We start from the raw sequence: 24,067 nt of genomic DNA, 5'->3' as shown, positions 1-24,067 counted from the left end.
ATTGTGCCACAACTTCCCTCTCAATTGTATCTGTGACTGAGGCAATAGTATTGTCAGCATCTGGCTTATGAACAGTAGTTTCAGTGACTGCATGTACATACTTTGATGTGTGTTCTTCAGTTTTGGCCTCCTTTACATTATCTTTGGCATCAGATGGTAATACTTCCTGTTCCTGAACATATTCAGTTTTAGAAGCCTCAATTGATTGTTCTTCTTCTAGCTCCACCCTCACTACAGCTTCCAGAGTGTGTTCATCTGTAAATGTTGCCACTGCTGTGATATCTTCAGATAATATTTGTTCAATCAGTGAGCTTCCTGCCTTTGAATCTAATCTTGATGGTTGTTCTGGTTCTTGAACCCATTCAGTTTTAGAATGATGTACTGGCTCAAGAGCTCCTTCAATGATAGTTAATGTTGCCTTAACCCCCTCAGTACTTTCTGTGATCACATGAAGATCAGTCAATGCGTCTTCCTTAGTTCTGGTTTCCTTCTCAGTCTCCTCTATGTCCGATGGTAACACTTCTGGTTCTTGTACATATTCAGTTGTTACAGCTTCAACTGGTACATTTTTTTCTGGCTCATCCCTCACTTCAGTTCTTGGTTGGGGTTCATTTGTAAGAGTTTCTTTTGGGGACAAATCATCTGACGATACTTTTTTATGTGGTAGAAGGCTATGCATCAGACAACCTAAAAGTGATTCTTGTACTTCTCGTTCTTCAGCAAAATCTGTTTTTAAAGGATCCACAGGCTCAAGACTGCCCTCATTATGAGGTATTGTTGCTGTACCTTCTTCGGTATGTCCTGTGACTACATTTGTGTCAATAGATGCAGCTTTCCCGGTATCTTCTACATCAGATGGTAATACTACTGGTTCCATAACACATTCAGTGTCTGTGTCTTCAACAATTTTTTTCCCATGTATCACAACTCTTGCTTCTGTTTCCTGATCATTTGTAGGAATATCTCCTGAAACAACTTTTTTAAGATGAAGAATATCAGCAACATTTGAGTCTATTGCTGGTCCTTGAGCTGTCTGTAATACTTGTGGTTCTTGAACACGTTCAGTTTCGTCCTTTTGGGGATCTTCTGTAACTATTTCTATTGCCAGAATGTCCTCGGATGTTACTTTTTTAGGTGGAAACAGACTACCTGCCTTTGATTCAAATGGTGATTCTTGATCTGTCTGTAAAATTGCTGGTCCTTGAACATGTTCAGTAGTTGAAGTATCCACTGACTCAAAACTGCCTTCAGAAAGAAGTACTGTTGCACTTTCTACCTCAGCACTTTCTGTGACTACAGGCATGGGGATTGAAGGTCCTTGCTCAATTAAGGTTTCCATCACAGTATTTTTAACATCAGATGTCAATAGATCTGGTACTTGGACTGCTGGAATATCCTCTGTTATAACTTTTTCAGATGGAAGAAGGCTACCTATATCTGAATCTAATGGTGATGCTTGCACTGTCTGGGATTCTTCTTGTGCTTTAACCTGTTCAGCTGTGGAAGGATCCATTGACTCAGGACTGCCTTCAGTGGCAGATATTGCTGCATCACCTCCTTCAATGCTTTCTGTGGTCTCAGGCACATGGACTGATGTGTCTTCCTCAATTTCGGTTTTCTTTACAGTATCTTCTAAACTTGAGGGTAATACTTCTGATTCTTGAACATTGTCAGTTTTGGCATCTTTGACTTGAAGTTTTTCTTCTGGTTCAAACCTAAATCCAGTTTCCTTTTGTGGTTCGTCTCTAACTGTTTCCACTGCTGTGATATTCTTCAATATTACTTTTTCATGTGATTGGCTACTTGCCCTTGAGTCAAACTGAGCTTCTTGTACTGTAGTTATAACTTCAGGTTCTGGAATATGTTCAGCTTCAACTGGTACATTTTCCTCTGACTTATCTATCACTTCAGTTTCTGGTTGGGTTTCATCTGTAACTGTTTCTTTTTGTGATAAATCATCTGATAATACATTTTTTTGTGGTAGAAGAATATGCATCAGCTTACCTAACAGTGATTCTTGTACTGTCTGTGATTCTGCTGGTTCTTCAACATGATCAGTTTTTGAAGGATCCTCAGGCTCGAGACTTCCTTCTGTATGAGGTATTGTTTCAGTACCTTCCTCAGTACATTCTGTGACTACCTGCATGCCAGTAGATGCACCTTCCTCCGTTTGGATGCCCTTTACAGAATCTTCTACATCAGAAGGTAATACTTGTGGTTCTTGAATATCATCAGTTTTGGCACCTTTGACTTGTAGTTTTTCTTCTGGCTCAACCCTCAATTCAGTTTCATTTTGTGGTTTGTCTCTGACTGTTTCCACTGCTGTGATATCCTCCAATATTACTTTTTCATGTGATTGGCTACTTGCCCTTGAGTCAAACTGAGCTTCTTGTACTGTAGTTATAACTTCAGGTTCTGGAATATGTTCAGCTTCAACTGGTACATTTTCTTCTGGCTCCTCCCTCACTTCAGTGGCTGGTTGGGGTTCATCTGTAACTGTTTCTTTTTGTAATAAATCATCTGATAATTCTTTATTATCTGGTAAAGGACTACGCATCAGTTTACCTAACAGTGATTCTTGTACTGTCTTTGATTCTTCTGGTTCTTCAACATGATCAGTTTTTGAAGGATCCTCAGGCTCAAGACTTCCTTCTGTATGAGGTATTGTTTCAGTACCTTCCTCAGTACATTCTGTGACCACATGCATGCCAGTAGATGCACTTTCCTCAGTTTGGATGTCATCTACAGAATCTTCTACATCAGAAGGTAATACTTGTGGTTCTTGAATATCATCAGTTTTGGCACCTTTGACTTGTAGTTTTTCTTCTGGCTCAACCCTCAATTCAGTTTCATTTTGTGGTTTGTCTCTGACTGTTTCCACTGCTGTGATATCCTCCAATATTACTTTTTCATGTGATTGGCTACTTGCCATTGAGTCCAATTGAGCTTCTTGTACTGTAGTTATAACTTCGGGTTCTGGAATACATTCAGCTTCAACTGGTACATTTTCTTCTGACTCATCCCTCATTTCAGTTGCTGGTTGGGGTTCATCTGTAACTGTTTCTTTTTGTGATAAATCATCTGATAATACATTTTTTTGTGGTAGAAGAATATGCATCAGTTTACCTAACAGTGATTCTTGTGCTGTCTGTGATTCTTCTAGTTCTTCAACATGATCAGTTTTTGGAGGATCCTCGGGCTCGAGACTTCCTTCTGTATGAGGTATTGTTTCAGTGCCTTCCTCAGTACATTCTGTGACTACCTGCATGCCAGTAGATGCACTTTCCTCCGTTTGGATGCCCTTTACAGAATCTTCTACATCAGAAGGTAATACTTGTGGTTCTTGAATATCATCAGTTTTGGCACCTTTGACTTGTAGTTTTTCTTCTGGCTCAACCCTCAATTCAGTTTCATTTTGTGGTTTGTCTCTGACTGTTTCCACTGCTGTGATATCCTCCAATATTACTTTTTCATGTGATTGGCTACTTGCCCTTGAGTCAAACTGAGCTTCTTGTACTGTAGTTATAACTTCAGGTTCTGGAATATGTTCAGCTTCAACTGGTACATTTTCTTCTGGCTCCTCCCTCACTTCAGTGGCTGGTTGGGGTTCATCTGTAACTGTTTCTTTTTGTAATAAATCATCTGATAATTCTTTATTATCTGGTAAAAGACTATGCATCAGTTTACCTAACAGTGATTCTTCTAGTTCTTCAACATGATCAGTTTTTGGAGGATCCTCAGGCTCAAGACTTCCTTCTGTATGAGGTATCGTTTCAGTACCTTCCTCAGTACATTCTGTGACTACCTGCATGTCAGCAGATGCACCTTCCTCAGTTTTGGTGTCCTTCACAGAATCTTCAATATTAGAAGATAACACTTCAGTTTCTACCACAGATTCAGTTTTTGTAATTCCAACTGTTTGTTTTTCTTCTGTTTCGTCACTCACCTCAGCTGCTTTTCGAGGCTGTTCTGTTATTGTTTCTATTGCCGGAATAAGCTCAGATATTACTTTTTCAGGCGGTAGCAGGCTATCCACCTTCAAATGTAATGACAGATCTTCTTGTTCTTGAACATGTTCAGTTTTTGAAGCTTCCATTGACTCAGGACTGCCTTTAGTAAGAGGTACCGTTTTATGACCTACCTCAGTACTTTCTGTGACTACAGGCATCTGAATTGATGCACCTTCCTCAATTGAGGTTTCCTCTACAGGTTCTTTTACATCAGATGTTAATGGTTCTGGTAATTGGACATATTCAGTTGTTACAGCTTCAACCCACATGACAGTTTCCTTTCTGGGTTCCTCTGTAACTGTTTCTACTGCTGTGATATCCTCTGATATTACTTTTTCAAATGGAAGAAGGTTGCCCACCTCTGAATCTAATGGTGATGTCTGCGCTTCTACTTGTGCTTTAACCTGTTCAGTTGTGGAAAGATCCATTGGCTTATCACTTTTTTTAGTGAGAAGTATTTTTTCATCACCTCCCTCAGTACTTTCTATTACTTCAGGCACATGGATTGATGTACCTCCCTCAATTGAGGTTTCCTTCACAGTATTTTCTCCATCAAAAGGTAATACTTGTACAGTTGTGGGAGGATTAGCTGGTTCAATACTTTCTTCATTGAGTGGAATTGTTGCACATTCCTCAATACTTTCTGTGACTACAGGAACATCCATGGATTCACCTCCATCTGTTGATGTGTCCCTTATGGTATCTTCAACATCAGATGGGAGTACTTGTGATTCTTGAACATCATCAGTTTTAGCAGCTTTGACTAGTAGTTTTTCTTCAGAACCAACCCTGACTTCAGTTTCCTGTCTGGGTTTCTCTGTAACTGTTTCCACTGCTGAAAAATCCTCAGATATTTTTTGTTCAAGGGATAGAAGGCCACCAGTCTTTAGATCTAATATTGCTGGTTGTAACATTTGTAATTCTTTCTGTGTTTCGGAAGCGTCTACTTGCTCAATTTTGTCATCACATATAGGTAATGTTGCACTGTCTTCATCAATACTCCCAGTAACTTCATGCTTATCCATTAGTATGCCTTCCTCAGTTTTGGTTTCCTTTAAGCTATTTTCTTCTTCTGATGGTAATCCTTCTGGTTCTTGAACATGTTCTGCTGTTACAACTTCATCTGGTAATTTTTGTTCCGGCTCATCCCCCACTTCAGTTTTTGGTTGGGGTTCATCTGTAATTGTTAATTTTTGTGATACATCATCTGATGATACTTTTTTATGTGGTAGAAGGCTACGCATCAGTAGACCAAACAGTGTTCCTTGTACTTCTGGTTCTTGAACATGTACAGTTTTTGAAGAATCCACAGACTCAAGACTACCCTCTGTATGAGGTGTTGTTGTACTGCCTTCATTAGTGCTTTCTGTGACCACATGTGTGTCAATACATGCAACTTCAGTTTTGGTGTCCTTCACGGTATCTTCTACATCAGTTTCGGCAGCTTTGACTAGTAGTTTTCCTTCAGGCTCAGCTGTTACTTCAGTCTCATGTTTTGGTTCAACTGTATCCATTTCCACTTCAGGCAATTTCTCAAGTGAAAGACCGTCATCTGCCATTGAATCTAAAGATGATGCTTGTAATGTATGTAATACATGTGGTTCTTGAACAAGGCCAGTTTTGGAAGTGTCCACTGTCTCGAGATTTACTGAAGTGAGAGGTAAAGTTTCCTCCTTAAGTTCATCTGTAACTTCTGCGACTGTAACTTCCTCCAATGAAACTTCTCTTTCAAGTGATTGAATACTGCCATCCTCTGAATCTAATACAGTTGCTTGCACACCTTTTATGGCATCTGGTAATTGGACATATTCAGTTTTGCAAGCATCTGTATAACTTTCATCTACTTTTTCTGGCTCAACTTTGACTTCCCTTGGGAGCTCTGTTTCCTCTTTGAATTCCTTTGAAGGTGGGTCCTCTGTTCCCATTTTTGGGGTCTCCATTTCAGCTTGAAGTGATTCAACTACAGAACCTGCTGCATTTGCGTCTAATTGACTTTCATCCTGATGATGGCTGTCATTTTCAATTTCATTGATCCTTTCAAGTTCTTTTAAGCTTTGTTCTGGATCTATTGGATGGTCCTCATGGACTTCATCTTTAGTAATTTCAGCAGTGTCAAGCTTCTCGCGAACATCTGGTAAAAACTCTTTGGGATCAGAGTCATTGACCTCAGATATGCTCTCTGTTTGGGCTGTAGCTCTAACTTCATTTACTGCATCCAGTTCTTCAGCAGTTTGACCTGTATTAATGGCAGTTGCATCTGACTTTCTGTGTATTTCCAGAATTGTAGTCTCCTTGTCTTCTTTTACAAATGTTCTGAATATATGATGCAAGACTGAACCAACAATACTTTCAGACTTTGGAGTGGTTGAGGAAATTGGGACCGCCATTGGACTTGTGGAGATGTTTTCAACAACTTGATGCAAGAGTTCTTCTGTTTCCTTGACCTCATACTCTGCTGGGACTGGCGTTGTGTTGCCTGATGTTTTTGATGATTCTGAAGATAACTGGGAGACTGCAGAGATCATCTCAGTTTCGTCTGCTAGTGTGGTAACTGAGGCAGGCTCTGGTGCAGTGATGGCCTCAGATGTGATCTCTAACAAGTCCTCAGCTAGAGTGTCATCTCTACCTACCTCCTCATTGATTGAAACCGGAGTGGCCATGGTCTCTGTAATCATGCCCTCCTCTGTAATGTCACTGAGCTGTTGATGTTTACTGATTATTTCTGAAACATCATCCAGTTGTTCAATTTTAGCAGGTATTGTAGATGTCCCATTATCTACAGCATCACCATTTTCTTTCAATTTCTTTGCTTCATTCTGCAGACTATCACAGGATAGGATTTGTTTAGGCATCTGTTGAACAAGGTCTTGTGGGACTTCCTTGGGGAAGTGACTTTCTATATCAACCTGAGTTTGTATTTGAATCACTGATTCTGGTGTGTCAAACTCAGACATTGGAACCACAGCTGGTGTCTCAGAGTCTTCATCATCTGAAGGTACATCCTTATCGGCCTCATCTGAAGATATGTGGTCTTGCTTTTCAGCAGACTTCCTCTTTTTCCGTCCAGGTAGGAGTTTCTTTATTGAAAAGGAAGACTCATCTTGAGAAACCTCACTATCAGATTGTATATTGTCTTTGCTTTCGTCCTCATCCTTAGCCTTCCTTTTAGGAGTGACAAGTCTTTTAAATGATTTCCAGGTTGACCCTCCATCACCTATTAAAGGACTTTGTTTCGGGGAAGACACTGAAACATCATTCTTTTTCTCATTTGCACTTTCTTCAGGTAATTCTGCACCATTTTTAGAACCAATGTCTTGCTTGTTATCATCAATCTGAGGTGATTCGTCTTCAGAGTCTGACGTTTTTCGACTTCTCTTCTTTCCAGATCCGCACAAGACGGCTTCCCATGACACTGATGAGTCTTTTCTTTTTTTGCCCTCTTCTGTGCTGTGATCTGATATTTGCTCTCCGTCACTTGGTTTAGGTTCTTCGCCTGAATCTGGGATTTCTGTCTCTTTATTGCTCAAAGAAGGTGTCCTTGTGTGCTTTTTAGGAGTCAAAAGTTTTTTGAAGGACACCCATGCACCATCCTCTTGTCCTGCTGCCTCTGGGGAGGGCTGCGTCGATTTCTCTTCTTTCTGATTCTCAGTTGACTCTGTCGAGGACAGGAGCTGATCTGCAGCATGTTCTCCAGAGTCAGACAGCTTGGCATCACTTGACCGCCTACTTCTTGGCTTTTTGGAGAGTTTCTTAAAGCTAGAACCTGACAGCAGCCTTTTTAGAGGGCTTGCTTGGACTTTGTCCTTCTCTTGAGAATTTGGAGTTTCAGATTCAGGGAAAATAGTAGTAGTATCAATAGCAGTTGAATGATCCGTGGTTGGTGATTTTCCTTCATCTGCCTTCTTAGCTGATGTTACACTCAGGATTTCCTGCTTGAGTTCATTTTCTTTAACTTCTGTATCGACTACAGCTGCCTCAACACCTCGATCAATTTGCTCTTTATCCTCTTGTTGGTCATATTCGGTTTCTTCCGCCAACTCTACAGCTTCATTTTTTCCCATGTCAACCATTTCTTTCTCATTTACATCATCTTCTACAGCTTTCCTCTTTTTCCGTAGTCCAGAAAAGATTCCAGTTGTAAAAAATCTTTTAATTGGAGATACGACATCCGCTTGTTCAGGGGGAGACAGTGAATTTGGCTCTTCCTCAGGTGTGGTATCCTGCTGTGTGTCTTCTACTGCAGGCGATGTTATTGAATCAGCATTATCAGATTCAACATCCTCTTTGGCTTCTGTTGCTTTTTCCTCTGCATTTTCTAGAACATCCTCTGGTGTAACATCTGTCATGGTTGGACATGTCGTGGAATCATTGTCAGTAGACACTTGTGCTATATTCACATCGGTATTCTGTTCAGCATCTTCAATTGGGAGTTCCTCTGCAGAATCTTCAAGGTTTTCTTGTCCGCTTGGTTCATCCTGGTTAGTCTCATCCGGCAAATCCCTTAACAAATCAGTTGAGCCCCTCTTTATCGACAATCTCAAACCAATGTTACTGAAAAACCTTCTAAAACCATCATTGATGTCATTGGTCTTTGCATCCATTTCTATCATGTCTAGTGGTACATCTTCAGCAACATCAGCCTCATTGGAGGATTCAATTTCATTTTTTTCAATGTGTTTGGATGGTGTTTCTTCTTCAACTTCAAGTGGATTTTCTGTTTCTGAAACCTCTTCATCTGGTGTTAGGACAGCTAAACCAGGAAATCAATGAATTATTGAAACACCTTAAATGCAGGGAGTGTAAAACAATGATAGAGAAGAGATTCTCTCAAACAAGTTGTGCATCTACAGATTTGTTGCTGATTTTGTCTTTCAATAAGCATTACTACATACATTTTGAATACCCACCGTCTGTAGCGATCTCATCCTCACAGTGGTCATTAACCTTGGCTATTGAGCTGCCTGCTTTTTCACTGATCTCAGAGATCTGCCCATTGTTTTTGAAAGGCTGGAAAAAAGCACAAAAAAGAACAATGATCCTTCACACTTGGCAAAGATTAGTCGGAAGCTCCAAAACATAGAGATCCACCCCAACTTTAAGCAGTCCATTTTTTAAGCATTTCCCCATTTACAATAGCAATTTCACAAGTACTTAAAAAGCACTGTTAAAATAATCTAAAACAATCATTTGCATACTGATGACTGGAGAATAATGTCAAATCCTTAAGAATGTGTTCGATGGAAGCAAACAAAGAATTTCATTAATCTTCAAGAATCTTTCATTAATTGGGCTCCAAAGTCCTATTCTGTACAAACAACACAGTCTGAAACGTTTGGGTTGGTATGATGGTAATCTTACAGTTTACAACCCTAATTGTCCCAATTTCAAAACCATGAGCCAGATTTGTCAGAAAGGGCTGATGGGGGGTGGTGGGGTGGGGGGGTGGGGGGGGGGGCAAGAAACACAGGTCCATCAACTATTGTAGAAATACAATAAAAATAGCTGCAGGGGTCATAATATCCAGCTGAAGTTTTTTTTTCTGCCAATTAATGAAACGCAGATCAATGTTACACACTCTTAAAAAGTAGCCTATCATTTTTCATTGTACAACAATCCTCAGTAGGTTAATTCTGATCGAGTATTTTGTTGGACAAGAGACACTCCATGAGTACTGATAGAGTACAATATCACTGGGACTTTTTATAATGCTTCACTCCACCTCAGACATGAATTCAATAAGTAAACGTCACAGCAGACAGTTTGCCCTCTTTTTCAAAAACAGACTCATATTTAACTGGTTACATGATCAATTATAAAGATAAATGTACATAAACTAAGTAGCTGGTCTGTGGTAGCCATGGTCACAAACAAAGTTGCAAAGTCCAGAGGAATGTTTTAGTTGATCTGCAGCAATCTTCAACACTGGCCTTTGAAGCTTTTTATTATGCATAACACCATAAGCTGATTTAATGAAAAATTCACTTGATACTCATTATCTGAATGTCCCAAGAACCAGATTCCCCTCGCTTATGTGTAGAGATAAAAACATACACTCTAGTTTGAATCATGACTGTATGCTTGAGGTAAAATAAATGAATTATGATTTGATTATAGATGTCTGTCAGCTGATTTTCCAATCCTCTGTGTGTAACATACACACACACAACACATATGAGTGGCTGTAAACAGTCATGGCTTTGTTTTCACTCATCCTGAACCAAAATGGTTGAGTGCCCCTTAATGGATGATACCATGCACATTCAAGTATACAACTTTCACTTAAAAACAAGAGAAGAACTGACTGAGGATCAATTATTTTGCAATTCAATTAAGATAAATGACTTTAGTTAAAAAAGGGTAACATCTCTACGATTCAGAGTGGCTGTGGGAAACTATTTTGGCTTTTCTCAATAACTCAACTTCCAAAGCTGTACTTATTAAAAATGAAAGGTATTTATATAAAGAGGCACACTTTCACCCTTTTTCCATCCACATACAAAAAAATAAATTTTTATAAATCATTCGACATAAAATAGCATTTTGGATTGTCATAGTATACAGTGCTGCCAAATTGACTTCCGCTTCAGTATGATACAGTGATGATCATGTTGTACACAAATAATCAATGTTGCCTTCTGCTGAGTGCAGCAGTGGGGAAATTCCATCTCTCCCTTGGGCTTTATTTAGGTTCCTTTAAGAATGAAAGCTCATTATTCCTCCTGTTTTTGTTTTCACTTACTGTTAATGCAAACCATTGCAGTATCAATGAAACAGAGAAGGGTACAGCAGTTCCCATCAGACTAAGTAAAGTTGGTAACTAAGGTAGCTAACAAATTATCTAACCTTATCCAAAACAGACAAGTGTTTTAGACACTGGGAGTGTTCAATGCAATTCCCAGGCTCTATATAATACAAGGACTTTAGTTTTTCTCTCGAGGTTAATGGGCGTCTTGGCAAGCAGCTCTTGCAATGCCATGACAAAAAAAACCCAGTCTCAGCACATCTTTAAATACACAACGACCGCTGCCTGGTTTTAATATTGATGAAGTCTCATCAATACATCTTAATGCATTTTCTGAAAGTCTGTATTGCACTGGATCAGCAGAAAAACAGTAAACGTGATAGGAGTTATTGCAGTATGTCAACAAACAAACATGATCTGAAGAAATAAGATGATACCTTGTCCTCAGGGCTCTGCTCTGCCTGAGCATCATCCACTTTTCCGCTCTCCTCCTCACCAGCTTCATCCTTCATGCCCTCCCGTTGCGCAGACTGAGCGTCTCCCATTCTCGCAGCTGCAGCGCGTCACTCTCCGGGAAGAGACCCAAAACTGATGCAAATATCCCAAATGTGAACGGAGGAAGGAGCACCGCGAGGGAGCCAGAGAGACGGTCAGCTTTCAAATACTGTAGGCTGGCTGTTGGAAAAAGTCTTTTTTAGACAAACACCTCCCTACAGGATCACATGTAGCCTATGAGCCGAGCATGGTCCGGCCCGGCCCGGCCCGGCCCGCCCCCCCCTCGCTGCATCAAAAAAAAAAAAAAAAAAAAAAAAAAAAAAACTGCAGAGGATTCTCGGAGTGCTCTCAGGTGACTGAGGCGTTTCAAGCATGTACGTAGAATAAGTTACAGTACCGTGAAATACTTTTACACCTTGACATCTGGACACGGTGTAAAAGGGTATTTTCATGGGAAGCAGCTGCAGCAGACGAGTTTGCAGGTTGATGCAAACAGAATTAGAATAAGGCTAGAAACCAATATTGCAATGTGATTGTTTGAAAACTTGCCAGGTATTAATGGTTTAACTTTTTTTTTTTAAACGACAAACATTTCCTGGAGAAAAAAGAAAGAAATATATAAGTAAAGCTATATTGAAATGGGCTGCACATTTGGCTGACTGGGATTTACAAAATGTTACTTTTAATAAAGTGATAAAAAAGCTCCAAAATGTAATGAATGATAAAGAACTAAATAAAACGTCTTGATTATAACTAATAGTTGGTAGAAGTTATTTGCACACATTTGTCACCCATCAGTACCTCTCTTCGTCATACCTTAGCTTGAACTGGATCTTGTAAATATCAATGTTTTATGGTACAGATGTCTGTAAAGGTTCTCAGTCATCCAGGTCAAGGTAAATAAAGATATACATTATTGGAGATAAAGAAAACAAGATCCTACAACACTGGACACAAGAGCTGGACAAATGTTCATTTACATCCATGAGAATAAGGAGAACTCTTTTCCCAGCTGCATTTTTATCCAAAGTGACTTTTTTGTATGAGACCTACAAGGCAAAATCCTGCACCATTAGCTTCCAGTTTTCAGTGATACTGTGAAGCTAACGCAGTAATTTATCCATTATTGTTTTTTGTGGCATTACATGAGCAACTGGATAAGTGAAAGTAATGTAAAAGAGCTTAAAAGAGTGAATAAGGTTTCATTTAAAGACACTCGAACATGAATCACATGGTCTATACCTTTCAAATAAAGTAACTTTTCAGGGATAAAGCTAAAGAAAGTATGACCTGTTATTGCATCATTCCTGTTTTTCCCTGCAAAGCATTAGTGAACTATTTATTAACCACAAATAAAGCCATTAGTAAAAATTTATGGCTTGATGAAAGGTACTATATCAACCAAGGTTTCTCCCTGTATGAAGTGCAGAAACTGTTCTGAAATGAGCATTTATTTTGCCTATTGAAAACGTAAAGTGCAAAACTTAATCAAAGTATTATCATTGAATCTGTGGAGTCACTTATAATGGAAATGTCAGGGGACTTCTCTCTAATTTATTCTATATCTCACCAAAAAAATCCTTGGATATTGAATTTGAATATTGTGGGTGATTTAAGGATACACATTGTCATGTGGAAATTGAGTTGATTTGATTTGACTAAGCACCAGAAAACAACTCTATGCACCAGCAGGTATCATGTTTCCAATGATCCTTCTGTCAAGTTATTGACAGTTGTACTAGTCAACCGTACAGTGTAATTTTAGTCAGGCTATTTGTTAACATTATGAAAACACCAAAATGATCAAAGATTTGAACATCAAGAAGACTCCAAGGAAATAGAAATCAACTGACTGGTCGAATTTAACTGCAGGAAAACAGGCTTAATGTAATTTGCAGATTAAACTAAGACATGTGGGCATAATATTTTGCACAGGGCAGGAGAACAGACTGACAGGTTATTAAACTCCAAGAAATCCAACAGGGGGGGTAGATAAAGTTTTTGGAAGAGTTTGACCTTCAAACAAAACTGGGCTGACTTCAGGCTGTTCGAGGAATAAACCATATGGCTTAATGAATCTACCAATTATTTCCTTTGGAAAACATCTTTTGAGGAGCACACTGCAGTGGTTGTCGACCTGATGTTTGCTTCTGGAGTCACATGTGTTAGTTCAGTTCTTCAGATTCTACTAGTTCAAATGTTGTATAACTGAACTTGTGAATAATCTGAATTGCTAGCTGAAAGAAAAAGAAAAATAAGGTTCATCGAATGTAACCCTTTGTTTATTGTCGTGTTTTAAATGGATCCAGTTCAGGCATAGGCCTATATAACATATTTGATATAAAACTTGTCAAAAATTGCATATGATGTGAAAGAAAGTGGTCATGTGAAATGTTTTTTTTTTCCAGCCAAGAGTTGAGAAAACTAATATCGCTTCGCTGTCTGAACAGTCATTTTAAGGATACAGCCAGCTACCTATTAGCTTATCTAGTACAGCTAGTCTGGATCCATCCAAAGGAAAACTAATAAACCCCCTTTAAAGCAAACCAATTAACTCATCGTATCTTGTCAGACAACAGGTAAGTCTCTGATCTTTTTTCAATCTCTTCTTTAAACATACTTTCACTGGCGAGCCTCTCCTGATTTTTCCTGAATTTAACTTGAATTTTAATTTCAGTTTATTGTATAAAAAACATCCTTGAATATTTATTTCTCAATCCTTATTGTGCTTTGATTTTACAGCATGTCTGTTTTATTTTGCTGTCTTTTTAAAGCACTTTGTTATTTGGATTTTGAAAAATGCTCTATAAATAAAGTTATTATCATTATTATTATTATTATTATTATTATCATGGTGCTTGTTAGGGCTAACATGGTTTGCTGATGTCAGCAAAGCCGAGCCAGTGCACTTCTCAAGTAGCTTGATCCTTTTTTTCCCCGCTTAGTCTGAATTAACTCAGTAGAGCTGCCTTTCCCAAAGTTAAGAATGCTGTGGCCCACTTCGGGATCTAAAAATATTCTGAGGCCGTCCACATCCTTTAATAACACAACTTTGATCAACACTAAAAAGTAATCTGAAGTATTATTTCATTATTTCACAAACATAAAAACTCTGCATGAAAGAGAGCCTACAGCGATGCAGCACAAATAAATATTCAGTTTTCACACGCAACAGTAACCTGACTAACAGGTACATTTAAACTGACTTCATTAACCCTAGATGACCTCTGGCGGCCCATGTGCAGAACCCATTGGTTCTATAGAGGATTGTGTTTTCTATTTCTGTTTTCCAATTTGATTTAGATTCCCAGATAGTCTTTTAGCAAAGATCTTGTCACACTAAGCTCTGATTCCCAACTAATCTTTTGTGGCATTGAAGGATCCTAACACACCACAGTAGTCTTCTGCTTAATGTCATCATTTTGTTAGAGATAAAGTTCACTGCGATCTCTTTTCTATTCAGTCAGTCATCCTTAAATCAAAACAGATTTTACTTTCAATGAACCATTTTTTAAAGAAGAAACAGTTTAAAAATAAGTTTGAAGGGTATAGCAGCTCAAATGTACATCTTTTGAACCACAATACAATAAAATATCCTCTACATTGTGATCTGAACACAGGTTTACCTTAAACAAGAGTAATGGTCAAGTTGAACGAATGTGAGACCTTGGGAAATCTTAGTACAGGGAAACAGCTCCAAACTCATGACAGGCATTCATGTTAATTTGATCAGATGATCTGAGACACTGCTGCCGTTTTGTGAACCTAAGTCTGAAGCCAGGGAGTTAAAATAATTGGAGTCACAACTTTGAGTAACTGGAAACAGCTGATGTTTTCTCCACAGATCACAGGCACTGAACTCCTGAGGCCTTATGTAATACACTGCAATAACATGCCATGGTATGCATTAGTATACATGGCCTTTTTTTTTAGACCTTTTTTTGTACAAGGTCATTTAAGGGGATCCAGATTTAGGTGTCTATGGCTGAAATCTGCAAAGAGACTACTTTTTAATTTACGGGGTGGAAAAGGGGGGGGGGGGGGGGACATGCTTTGTACTTACAGTAATATAGTCAAGTCAGGGTTATTCATATAGCACATTTTGGCAACAAGGCAATTCAAAGCGCTTCAGACAAAGACCTCAAAAGCACTATGACAAAGGGAAAAGGAGACATTAAAAGAGAAAGTTTAAAAATCACTAAAAAGAACAATCACAGAGAAGATTCAACATTAAAATATGTTTTAAAATAATAATAAAATCCAGAGGAAATACAGAAATATGACATGAAGCGAAAATAATAAATTCAAATACAAAATAAATATCCTCCGATTTTTTAATTTGCGCCTTTCAATGTTATATTGCTCTGAAGTCCCTCTCTGTGCCTCCCACTCTGATTACAGTCCTATCTTCCCCACAGACACAGAGTCACCTGCTTGCTTAAGTGAGATTGATTTAGGCTCACAGCTTGCGCCGTCTGTGTGAGGCGCAGCTCTATGGTGCCCTGGAAACCCCACCCAGGGGTGCTGTGATGGTGGGTGTAAAATGCAGCCACAGTCACTAGAGTTCAACACTTAACACTGAATTTGTTTTTAAGAATTCTGTTGTTTCTGAACCATTACTATAAGTAATCAGCTCTGCGTGCACACAAGAATCCCATGCTCTGAAGTCGATGATCACAGAGTCTTACTGTCCCACCAGACTCAGATTTACCTGCTGGTCTTGCCTAATCAAAATGGATTCTGTTTACAATCCACCCCTGATGGTCTTCCCGAGGATTCACACTCACAGGCCGACTCCGACCACCAGTTGGCCCCCGCAGGGGCACCTTACAGCTCCCAGCTGACATAAAGGTCAGTGGAATTTTGAAATTTAGTTACACAAAGTAGCCAAACAAATGAGATTAAACATGGCATGTTACACGGTTAATAACCTTAAAATCAGAGTTTACCAGAAACATTAAATTACTTTACTTTTCAAATTAACACCAGTTTCTCATATTTTTATATTTAAGTCAACACAGTCATCTACAAATTATATATTTTGAGTAACAGTCTGAAAGAGGAAAGCAGAGTCTTACATGGGTCATGTGGGAAAACACACAAAAAAGAGCTGCTCTTCTGACCCACTTCAGTGTAACAATCATGGAGGCCTATTAAGAACACAGGGTAAACCTTTTATTTTCAAAAAGACAAACGCTGACATGGTGGAGGGATTTCACGGGCAAACTAGGTTACCTTCAAGGTTTATAGCACAAAAAATACCTTTGTCCTCTGGGGTTTAACAGATTTCAAATCCATGATTAATAAACATTCTTGGCACCTTCACAATAAACCGTTTCCAAGCGTTTTTGTGCCTCAGTCTGGAGGTTCTGACCCCGTTTACACAGCCAAGTTAGATTTCACCTGATCACATGCTCAGTTCCTGTTGACAGAAAATCCAGTTTCTCAAACGCTGACAACTCAGTTTATGATCTTAAACAACTCATACTCAGCGGACTTAATGTATGAATAACTCAAGTTTAACTAAAATGTATGATTTGTTAGATTATTTGTTGCTGGATTATGGAAAAATTAATAAAGTGATTTTTGGGATAATGAGAAAAAGAAGGTGTCAAACAAAAGGAATGAAACTTCTCTAAAAAAAGGGATCTGCTCGTATGCTTTTTCCAAAAACATTTTATAACAAAGAATATATGATTGCATCATAGTCTTTGTATTTCAAAAGGTTTTTAAAAATAAGAAAGGCAAAACAAAGTAGTAGTAATGAGTGTGTTTACCAATCACGGCCTCCTGTCGGCTGTTTACGTGTATAATTTCAATTGATTTGACATTTAATACATGCAAATGGCTTTTAAGTTTTAATTCTTTATTTTTCACATTAATCAGTGAATATTGCTTCACACACAACCAAAGAAGAGTTTTTAAATTACTCAATGATAAGACTTAAACTTTTGTTAGTCCCTGGTTTGGTTTGGTAAACGAATACATTAGTTTTATTTATAGAACATATGACAAAAAACACAAACAAGTTTCACCGACATTCTTTCCAGTAAATTGAAATGGTAAAAAGTATAAACACAAAAAAATATAACTCCTTAACAGCAAATGAGAACAATGTAAAGCACTAAAAAAAGCACATAAGAACACTTGAAAACATAAAAAAACCCTCAAGGGAACACAGTAGTATGCATTTAACACAAAAAATATAAAAACAGAACACTTAAAAAAAAAACATCAAAATACAAGAACACTGTAAAACACATAAAGTCTGTAAAAGGTGTAAAATACAACAGAAGCCAAAAGACAGAAAGACAGAAAAAAACAGAGCCATCCAAAATATGCTGGGAGATGACCCACCTTAATGTATGAAGTACAAAAAGTAATGTTGTACCACTGACATCTGCTGTTCACATTTCAGATTACTGTCTCAAACAGAGGAAGTTTTGTGTCCTTTGACGTATAACTGAGGCCGAGTGTTCAGTCAGCATTTAAAGATCTTTTACAAACTGTTAAAGAAAATAATTATTCTATAGAACAAAAAACAAACGTCTTTATTTACTCACTGTTGAGCACAGGAGGGGTTGAATGATGGGGCACATGCAGCTCTTGTTGCCATCTGGTGGTAAAGCTTTAAATAGTTTCATAGAAAATTCTATGAAATTCAGGCTTTTTGGATTTAAATTATTTACAGTTTTTATAAATCAGATATTCTTCTTAGTTTAGTTTTATGGATAAAGGAGTTCGTAAAAAAATATTTAGCTATTTAAAGTTTTTTTCCCACTTATATGTAAATATGTAACCAGGTAAACTGTATGGGTACGTCAGTTTATACCAGTATTTCTTTCTTTACACATAAGGGGAAATAACCTGAACAGAACCACAACAAACTATAATTTCCGTTTGATGTTTTTGTGTGCGTCTGCCTGTCTGATCTCTCTATTCATCGTACTGCATGGAGCAGTGTGCATGACCAGCTTAGTGACACATCAACTTTGATTGAAATCCCCCCCACCCACCCACACACCGAGAAACAAGCCAGTGTGACTCAAACACATGGAGGCTGTTGGAAATAACTTTTCACACCCAAACCACAGCTGGCAGAGGAAATGATTACTGTGAAACTTCCTACGCATCAACTGAACCATCCGTTTTCCTGCTTCAAACATACCTCAGACTCTTTTTCTGGCCTCATGACTGATAAGCACCTGACAGTTGGTGGTTTCATAGCACGACAGGAGGAGAAGGAGTCTTTTGTTAGATTATACTTCATGAAAGTTGAGTTAGAGTTCTGTCTGTAAGAGTGGCAGAGCAGACGAGACTCCTGCAAGATTTTTGTCATGATTTGTTATCATATTTGATGACCAGTCCCGCCTCCTTTTGGAAGATAACTTATCTGAAATACCTCCCCTTTTTTTCTACATACTTTCAGTGTCACTGTCAGTGCATGCTGACTTCTGTGATGCTATCTCTTATTTATTTCCCCTCAAAAATCAGACAATAAATGAAAAATACTTAACCATTAGTTGCCTCAAGATATAGAAAAACATAAACAAGAAAATGTTGTTTATTATATTTATAAAGAAACCTCCTGAGGCTTGTTTTCACCGTATGTACGTGACCCTTATGCCTCCATGTGATGCAGCAGGAATGCAGAAAGTTGTGTTTCTGAAAACATTTCCTCTTGAACAGATGTGTAGAGAATGATTTTTACAAACACCTTCTTTGTTCACGGTCGTCCTGCTTCCTGTCGGACTGATTCACGTTTATATGATCAACCTTTGCAACAGAAGAAGAAGAGCCTTGGAACCTCTGATAGAAAATCTTCTAACTTACAAGTAAGATGTAACTACTGTTTTACTGCAGATTTGACTGTATTCTACGTTATTCTTGCTGGCCTGAGATGGCATTTCTTTAGCATAAATGTGAGGAAATCAAGGCCTGTCCTAGTGTAACAAAAAATGAAAGAGTGTTCATGAATACTTTTTGTCTGGATAATGATTCTGTTTTGCTACAATCTATCTTAAAACACCCAAATCAGTATCCTGCGTCACTTAAAAACACATACTATGCAACTAGAGATACTCATGTACTACGCTTTTCTGTTCGCAAACTTGTTTGCTAAGTCCTGAGAGGAGATTAAATGTCTGAGCAGGTTGAACACATTCATGTAAGATTACCTGATACCAGGTAGGAAAACGGGCATGGCTGCGACACCTATCAAGGTTTCACATGTTCCTCCCTCCTTTACTGAGGCCTGTTTTAGAGGCATTAAACCCTACAACATGCTTGTTTATGTCACCAAATCAATCTTTGCCTCATATTTGTTTTTCAGTTTGTATTTCTTTTAACATACAAGACTATGTCTGCCTTTATAATAAGACTTCTTGCTTTTGAGCGCGGATGTTCAGTATGTACAGATATTTCACAAATCACGGCTCAATTTACTCGTCAGCCTGTAATTACATCTTTGTAAAGAATCCTGGAAACGACACAGTCAATGAACAAAGCACAAAATAAGACGTTGTTTAAAATCAAAGAAAGCAGGTATGGACTAAGAGGAATGGGAATATATATTTTTTTTAAATGACTTTAGGTCAAATCTAGAGCAGAATTGTGCAGCTATAAACGGGCTAAACTTGTGGAACAGCTTTGATTAAGAAGTATTTTCTTTTCACTGGCAAACAACAATGGTTTTCAGTTCATCAGACAGACGTGTGGAAAGTGACGACTTCTAGAAATCGTGTCTTTACTTAACATGTCCCCAGGCCACATACTTTCTTCATTCTTCTTCTTCATTCTCAGCGTGCTTTGCCACTTTTTTTCCAATATTGGCACCTTTATATGAAGCTCTGGCCCTTTTATAGTTCCCATTAACATCCATCCTGGGTAATCGGATAACAAGTGGATAGCACTTAAGCATGAGCATTTTCACTTTGCGTTAACAATGTGTCTACTTTGAGCACTTGAAGTCATATATCACTTGCCTGCCTCACATGCAAACAAGATTGGTAAATTGACATGAGCTTGTGTTCTAGTCTTCTGACTACTCAAAGCGCTAACCCGTTCACACACTGATGGCAGAGGCTGCATGGCTTCAATGCAAAGTGACCATCAGTATTAACTAATTCCATCCATACACAAATACACCCCGCTGACTCAGCAGCAGGAGCAATTTGTGGTTTAGAGTCTTGCCCAAGGACATTTCGAAATGTGGCTGTAGGAGATCAAACCCCAACCTTCCAGTTGAGAAACGACCGACTCAACCCCTGAGCCACAGCTCCCAATCTATAAATCAGTGCCTGCCTGTTTCAAAAGACTTGATGCATCATTGTTTACACTCAGCAGGGCAATGAGCCTGTACACTTCCACACCAATGTGGATAAATGCATGCCAGACCACCTCCATATGGTCTGAGCTGTCAGATCTCAAGCCATCCTCAGGGTGGCATAGGTAGGCATCCGAGCATTTAGGCTATCCACTTGTGATCAGATCACCCAGGATGGATGTAAAAGTGAGGTGTAAACAGACACAGTTGTGTGTTTTTTGTAAGATTTATTTTTGGGCTTTGTATGCCTTTATTTTAGAGACAAGCCAGTCTGACAGTCAGAAACCGGGAGAGAGAGTGTGGGGAATGACATGCGGGAGAGGAGCCACAGGTTGGAGACAAACCTGAGCCGCCCGCTCTTGATGACTAAAGCCTCTGTACATTGGGCACCAATTGCTAGGCTACTGGCGTCCCAGGGAGTGTGAGCTCTTAACTCCTCAGATTCTTTCAGTTGAACAATTGTTACTATTATGATATTTAACCAGAAAAGAGGAAACGCTTTGAGTAAAGCCGAAGATTACTAATTAGCTTTAAGTAGAAGGTGTAGTTCCTTTTGATTAATCCACTGAGAATTACAGCTAAGCCCTGCAGCTTCCCCTTTTTTGCTGATTAGCTCATTGTTATGGCTTTACAAACTATTCTGTTTTTGTTCACCCTCACTGTTAACATCAGCGTTTTTTTGTTTTTAATTGCACTGGAGAACATATACTGTATGTTTTCAGCAGAAAAGCTCAAAAACTCTTTAGCTCAGTATCAATCATTATTATACAGACAAAGTTAGCAACACGCTAATGAGCATAGTGAAGCATGAAGAGGCTAAAAAAGTCACAGCTTTTCTTCAGAAATTGGTGGAGACCAGAAAGAGAGCAAAAAATAATCTATATATTCAACTTACATTCATTTGGACGGATGAACGATGAGCCTGATCTGTATCTGCTGCATGCTTCCATATGAAACTGTTCTATAGCAGTGTTCAGGTTAAATGCATGACGCACATGTTTTGAAAGGTGGGGAATGTAGAGTGCAGTATATTAAGAGATTGTCTCACTCTTTCGTGTGTATCACAACAGGTGATACACTCAAGTGTCCGTGTTGTGAGTACATTTTTTGCCTGCCCCCTAGAGGGTCATAGAAACAAGTTCAATCATCCTGTTACTCAGCAGAATAAACTTTTAAGAGACCTCACATCTAGACATGTTGGAAATATTCTCACGACCGGATGAATGAATTCAAATCTCTTCTCTTGTTGGCTGTTGTGTCGTTTGTGTTTCAGACATGAGAGACCGGATGGGGCACCTCCACCAGGTGCAGACTGATGCTGTGGGCTTCAGTACAGTAGAATTGGACAATTTCTCAGAGCGAAGCATTGATGCAGCAACAGCATCAACATCAAGGTCTTCATCACCTCCTGAACAGAACCTGGACTCTGTCCTGCAGATGGCCAATCAGATTGGTCTAGAAACCCAGCAAATCCAGAATGACATCAGTGAGCTGAGAGATGTGAACTACCAGACCTTAAATCAGACCTCATTCTCCAGTGCGACAAAGAGGGACCCAAATGCAATCGGGGCGGACATTAAACGCAGGGGTGAGGCTGTGCTGCAGATGCTGCACATGATGGGTGATCTAAGAGAGGAACTGGAGGAACAGCGTGGCACCTCTGACCCCACAGTACGCATCGCTCGAACTCAGTACCAGTGTCTCAGCAACGCTCTGCGAGAAGCAATGTGTAGCTACAACGACACAGAGATGAACCACAGGGAGGCCTGTAAACAGCAGATCCAGAGGCAGATGGAGGTGGTGGGCAGGGAGGTCAGCGAAAGGGAGCTGGATGAGATGATGGAGAGCGGCGAGTTGAATGTGTTCAGCGTCCAGGGGGAGGGGAAAACGGCTCGCTCAGCCCTCCTGCAGATTGAGAGCCGACACAGAGAGCTGCTGGAGCTGGAAGTGAGGATCGAGGCGATCAAGGAGCTTTTTCTGGATGTGGCTTTGCTGGTACAGGAGCAGGGGGCAGGCATCGAAAGCATCCAGCAAAATGTTCAAAATACTGAAGTGCTGGTTCAGGAGGCGGCAGTTCAACTGGAGAGAGCAACTGAATGTGATAAAAACAACCCCTTCAAGAAGATGTTCTGTGGCTGCTGCCCATGTTATTTCAATTAGGACTGAAGAAGCCAACTCTGATTTAAAGTATGCTTTTATTCTTTTTATCCCTTCCTACATGTCTTAACACTTTTTACTTTTCATGACCAGCTGCTTTTACATTGGTCTGTGTTTCATTGTGTTTTATTATGTTTGATTGTACAGCACTTTTGTTGTTTTTAAATGCTTTATAAACACATTCGGATTAGATTAGACCTTGTCCTGTAAATAGAATTCTCTTACAAAAACATCCTGCTGTCTTTAACTGTCAAAAGTAAGGAAGCCCTAAGGGGACAGTCCTCCATATATTTTATTCTACTCCGTTTTGCCGTGATAACAGGTACATTTTAGTAGTGGTAAGGGGCCTTAAATATTACTACATAGAAAATTGGTTATCTTCTTGCTGATGGTCCCTTTTTCCTCATACAGGTCATTTAGAGAGAATCGGTTTTAGTTTGTTTTAGAACAAGCTAAAAAGCCCACAGTAGCTTTAATATGGCTCAAGTTATGAAGCTACATTAGAGTTCTTTACCAGATTGAGAAAAATGCTGAATAAGTCTTTTCAATTGCATCTTAAATTTTGCTATTTAAGTCATGTTCATCTCGTGATTTTTTGCATGATTTTTGGGTTGTATCTACTTGTCGGTTGCACTGTAAGTTGTTTAGGATCTGGTGTGCTTAATAGATGTAATATAAGAACAAGAATGAACTATTTCAGACTGCGTCACATTCTAAAAGACCATCTTTTGTGTTGTGTTTGTTAAATCTTAAACTGCCTCAAAACTACTCCTTTGTTTTTTTTTACAGCTTACTAGTTCAGAAACAAGCTCAGAAAATGACTTGAGTAAAAAGTAAGACAGTTCATTTGGAATTGTCGAGGAATATACATTTAAAGCAGCAGCAAGGGAAAATTCAAGTTCTGTACAGCAAATGTGTACATGAGCTCAGTATTTAAAAGAAGGTTTAACTCTGAATCATATTAGAGTCTACTTTTAGGACCTCTTGTCCACATATAAATATGAATTCTTGTTCTTGTAAGCAGCAGCTTTGATGTTGGCTCTTGGAGGTTACATCCTCAAAAATTCAAAGACTGAGTTTTGATCGTTTGAACTGAATACACAATGGGCCTTGTGTGTGATGTCACTGTTTTATCAAAGATAAAGGTCAATATTGAACTTGGATTTTTTTTTTTTTCAAGCTGGGAAAAAAAAAGGTTTGTGTGTCTGTTCTGGTAAATAAGTGGATTTCTTATTAGATGAACAAATGGTTATAACTGTCATGTTTAATTCTGATAATAAACTGGCTCTCACCTGTGCGCTTTGTTTTCAATAAACGACGATAGGTGAGCGGGACTGA

The 24,067-nt window shown here is 38.9% G+C and overlaps 2 protein-coding genes across 2 annotated transcripts; one reads left to right on the top strand and one right to left on the bottom strand.

Annotated features, from left to right (window-relative positions):
- Positions 1-5,121: 5,121 nt before the first annotated feature.
- Positions 5,122-11,483, bottom strand: akap12a (A kinase (PRKA) anchor protein 12a). Its single transcript, XM_061063574.1, has 4 exons — positions 11,190-11,483; positions 8,918-9,017; positions 5,777-8,760; positions 5,122-5,187 (listed from the first exon to the last, which is right to left on the bottom strand). The coding sequence occupies exons 1-4, from the start codon at positions 11,295-11,297 to the stop codon at positions 5,122-5,124; spliced, it is 3,258 nt and encodes a 1,085-aa protein (XP_060919557.1). The 5' UTR covers positions 11,298-11,483.
- A 7,442-nt stretch (positions 11,484-18,925) lies between these two features.
- Positions 18,926-24,024, top strand: LOC132993809 (syntaxin-11-like). Its single transcript, XM_061063862.1, has 2 exons — positions 18,926-19,082; positions 21,846-24,024. The coding sequence occupies exon 2, from the start codon at positions 21,848-21,850 to the stop codon at positions 22,730-22,732; it is 885 nt and encodes a 294-aa protein (XP_060919845.1). The 5' UTR covers positions 18,926-19,082; positions 21,846-21,847; the 3' UTR covers positions 22,733-24,024.
- The last annotated feature ends 43 nt before the right edge of the window (positions 24,025-24,067 follow it).

This window comes from Labrus mixtus, chromosome 18 (genome assembly GCF_963584025.1).
Source record: "Labrus mixtus chromosome 18, fLabMix1.1, whole genome shotgun sequence".
NCBI lineage: Eukaryota > Metazoa > Chordata > Actinopteri > Labriformes > Labridae > Labrus > Labrus mixtus.
This window is presented reverse-complemented; position numbering and strand designations above follow the sequence as displayed.

Excerpts from the sequence above, each read along its gene's own strand:
- akap12a (XM_061063574.1), bottom strand. The coding sequence starts at position 11,297 with ATGGGAGACGCTCAGTCTGCGCAACGGGAGGGCATGAAGGATGAAGCT. Across the intron at positions 9,018-11,189 it reads AGCAGAGCCCTGAGGACAAG|CCTTTCAAAAACAATGGGCA; the intron begins GTATCATCTTAT and ends GCTTTTTTCCAG. Across the intron at positions 8,761-8,917 it reads GGATGAGATCGCTACAGACG|CTGTCCTAACACCAGATGAA; the intron begins GTGGGTATTCAA and ends TTCCTGGTTTAG.
- LOC132993809 (XM_061063862.1), top strand. The coding sequence starts at position 21,848 with ATGAGAGACCGGATGGGGCACCTCCACCAGGTGCAGACTGATGCTGTG.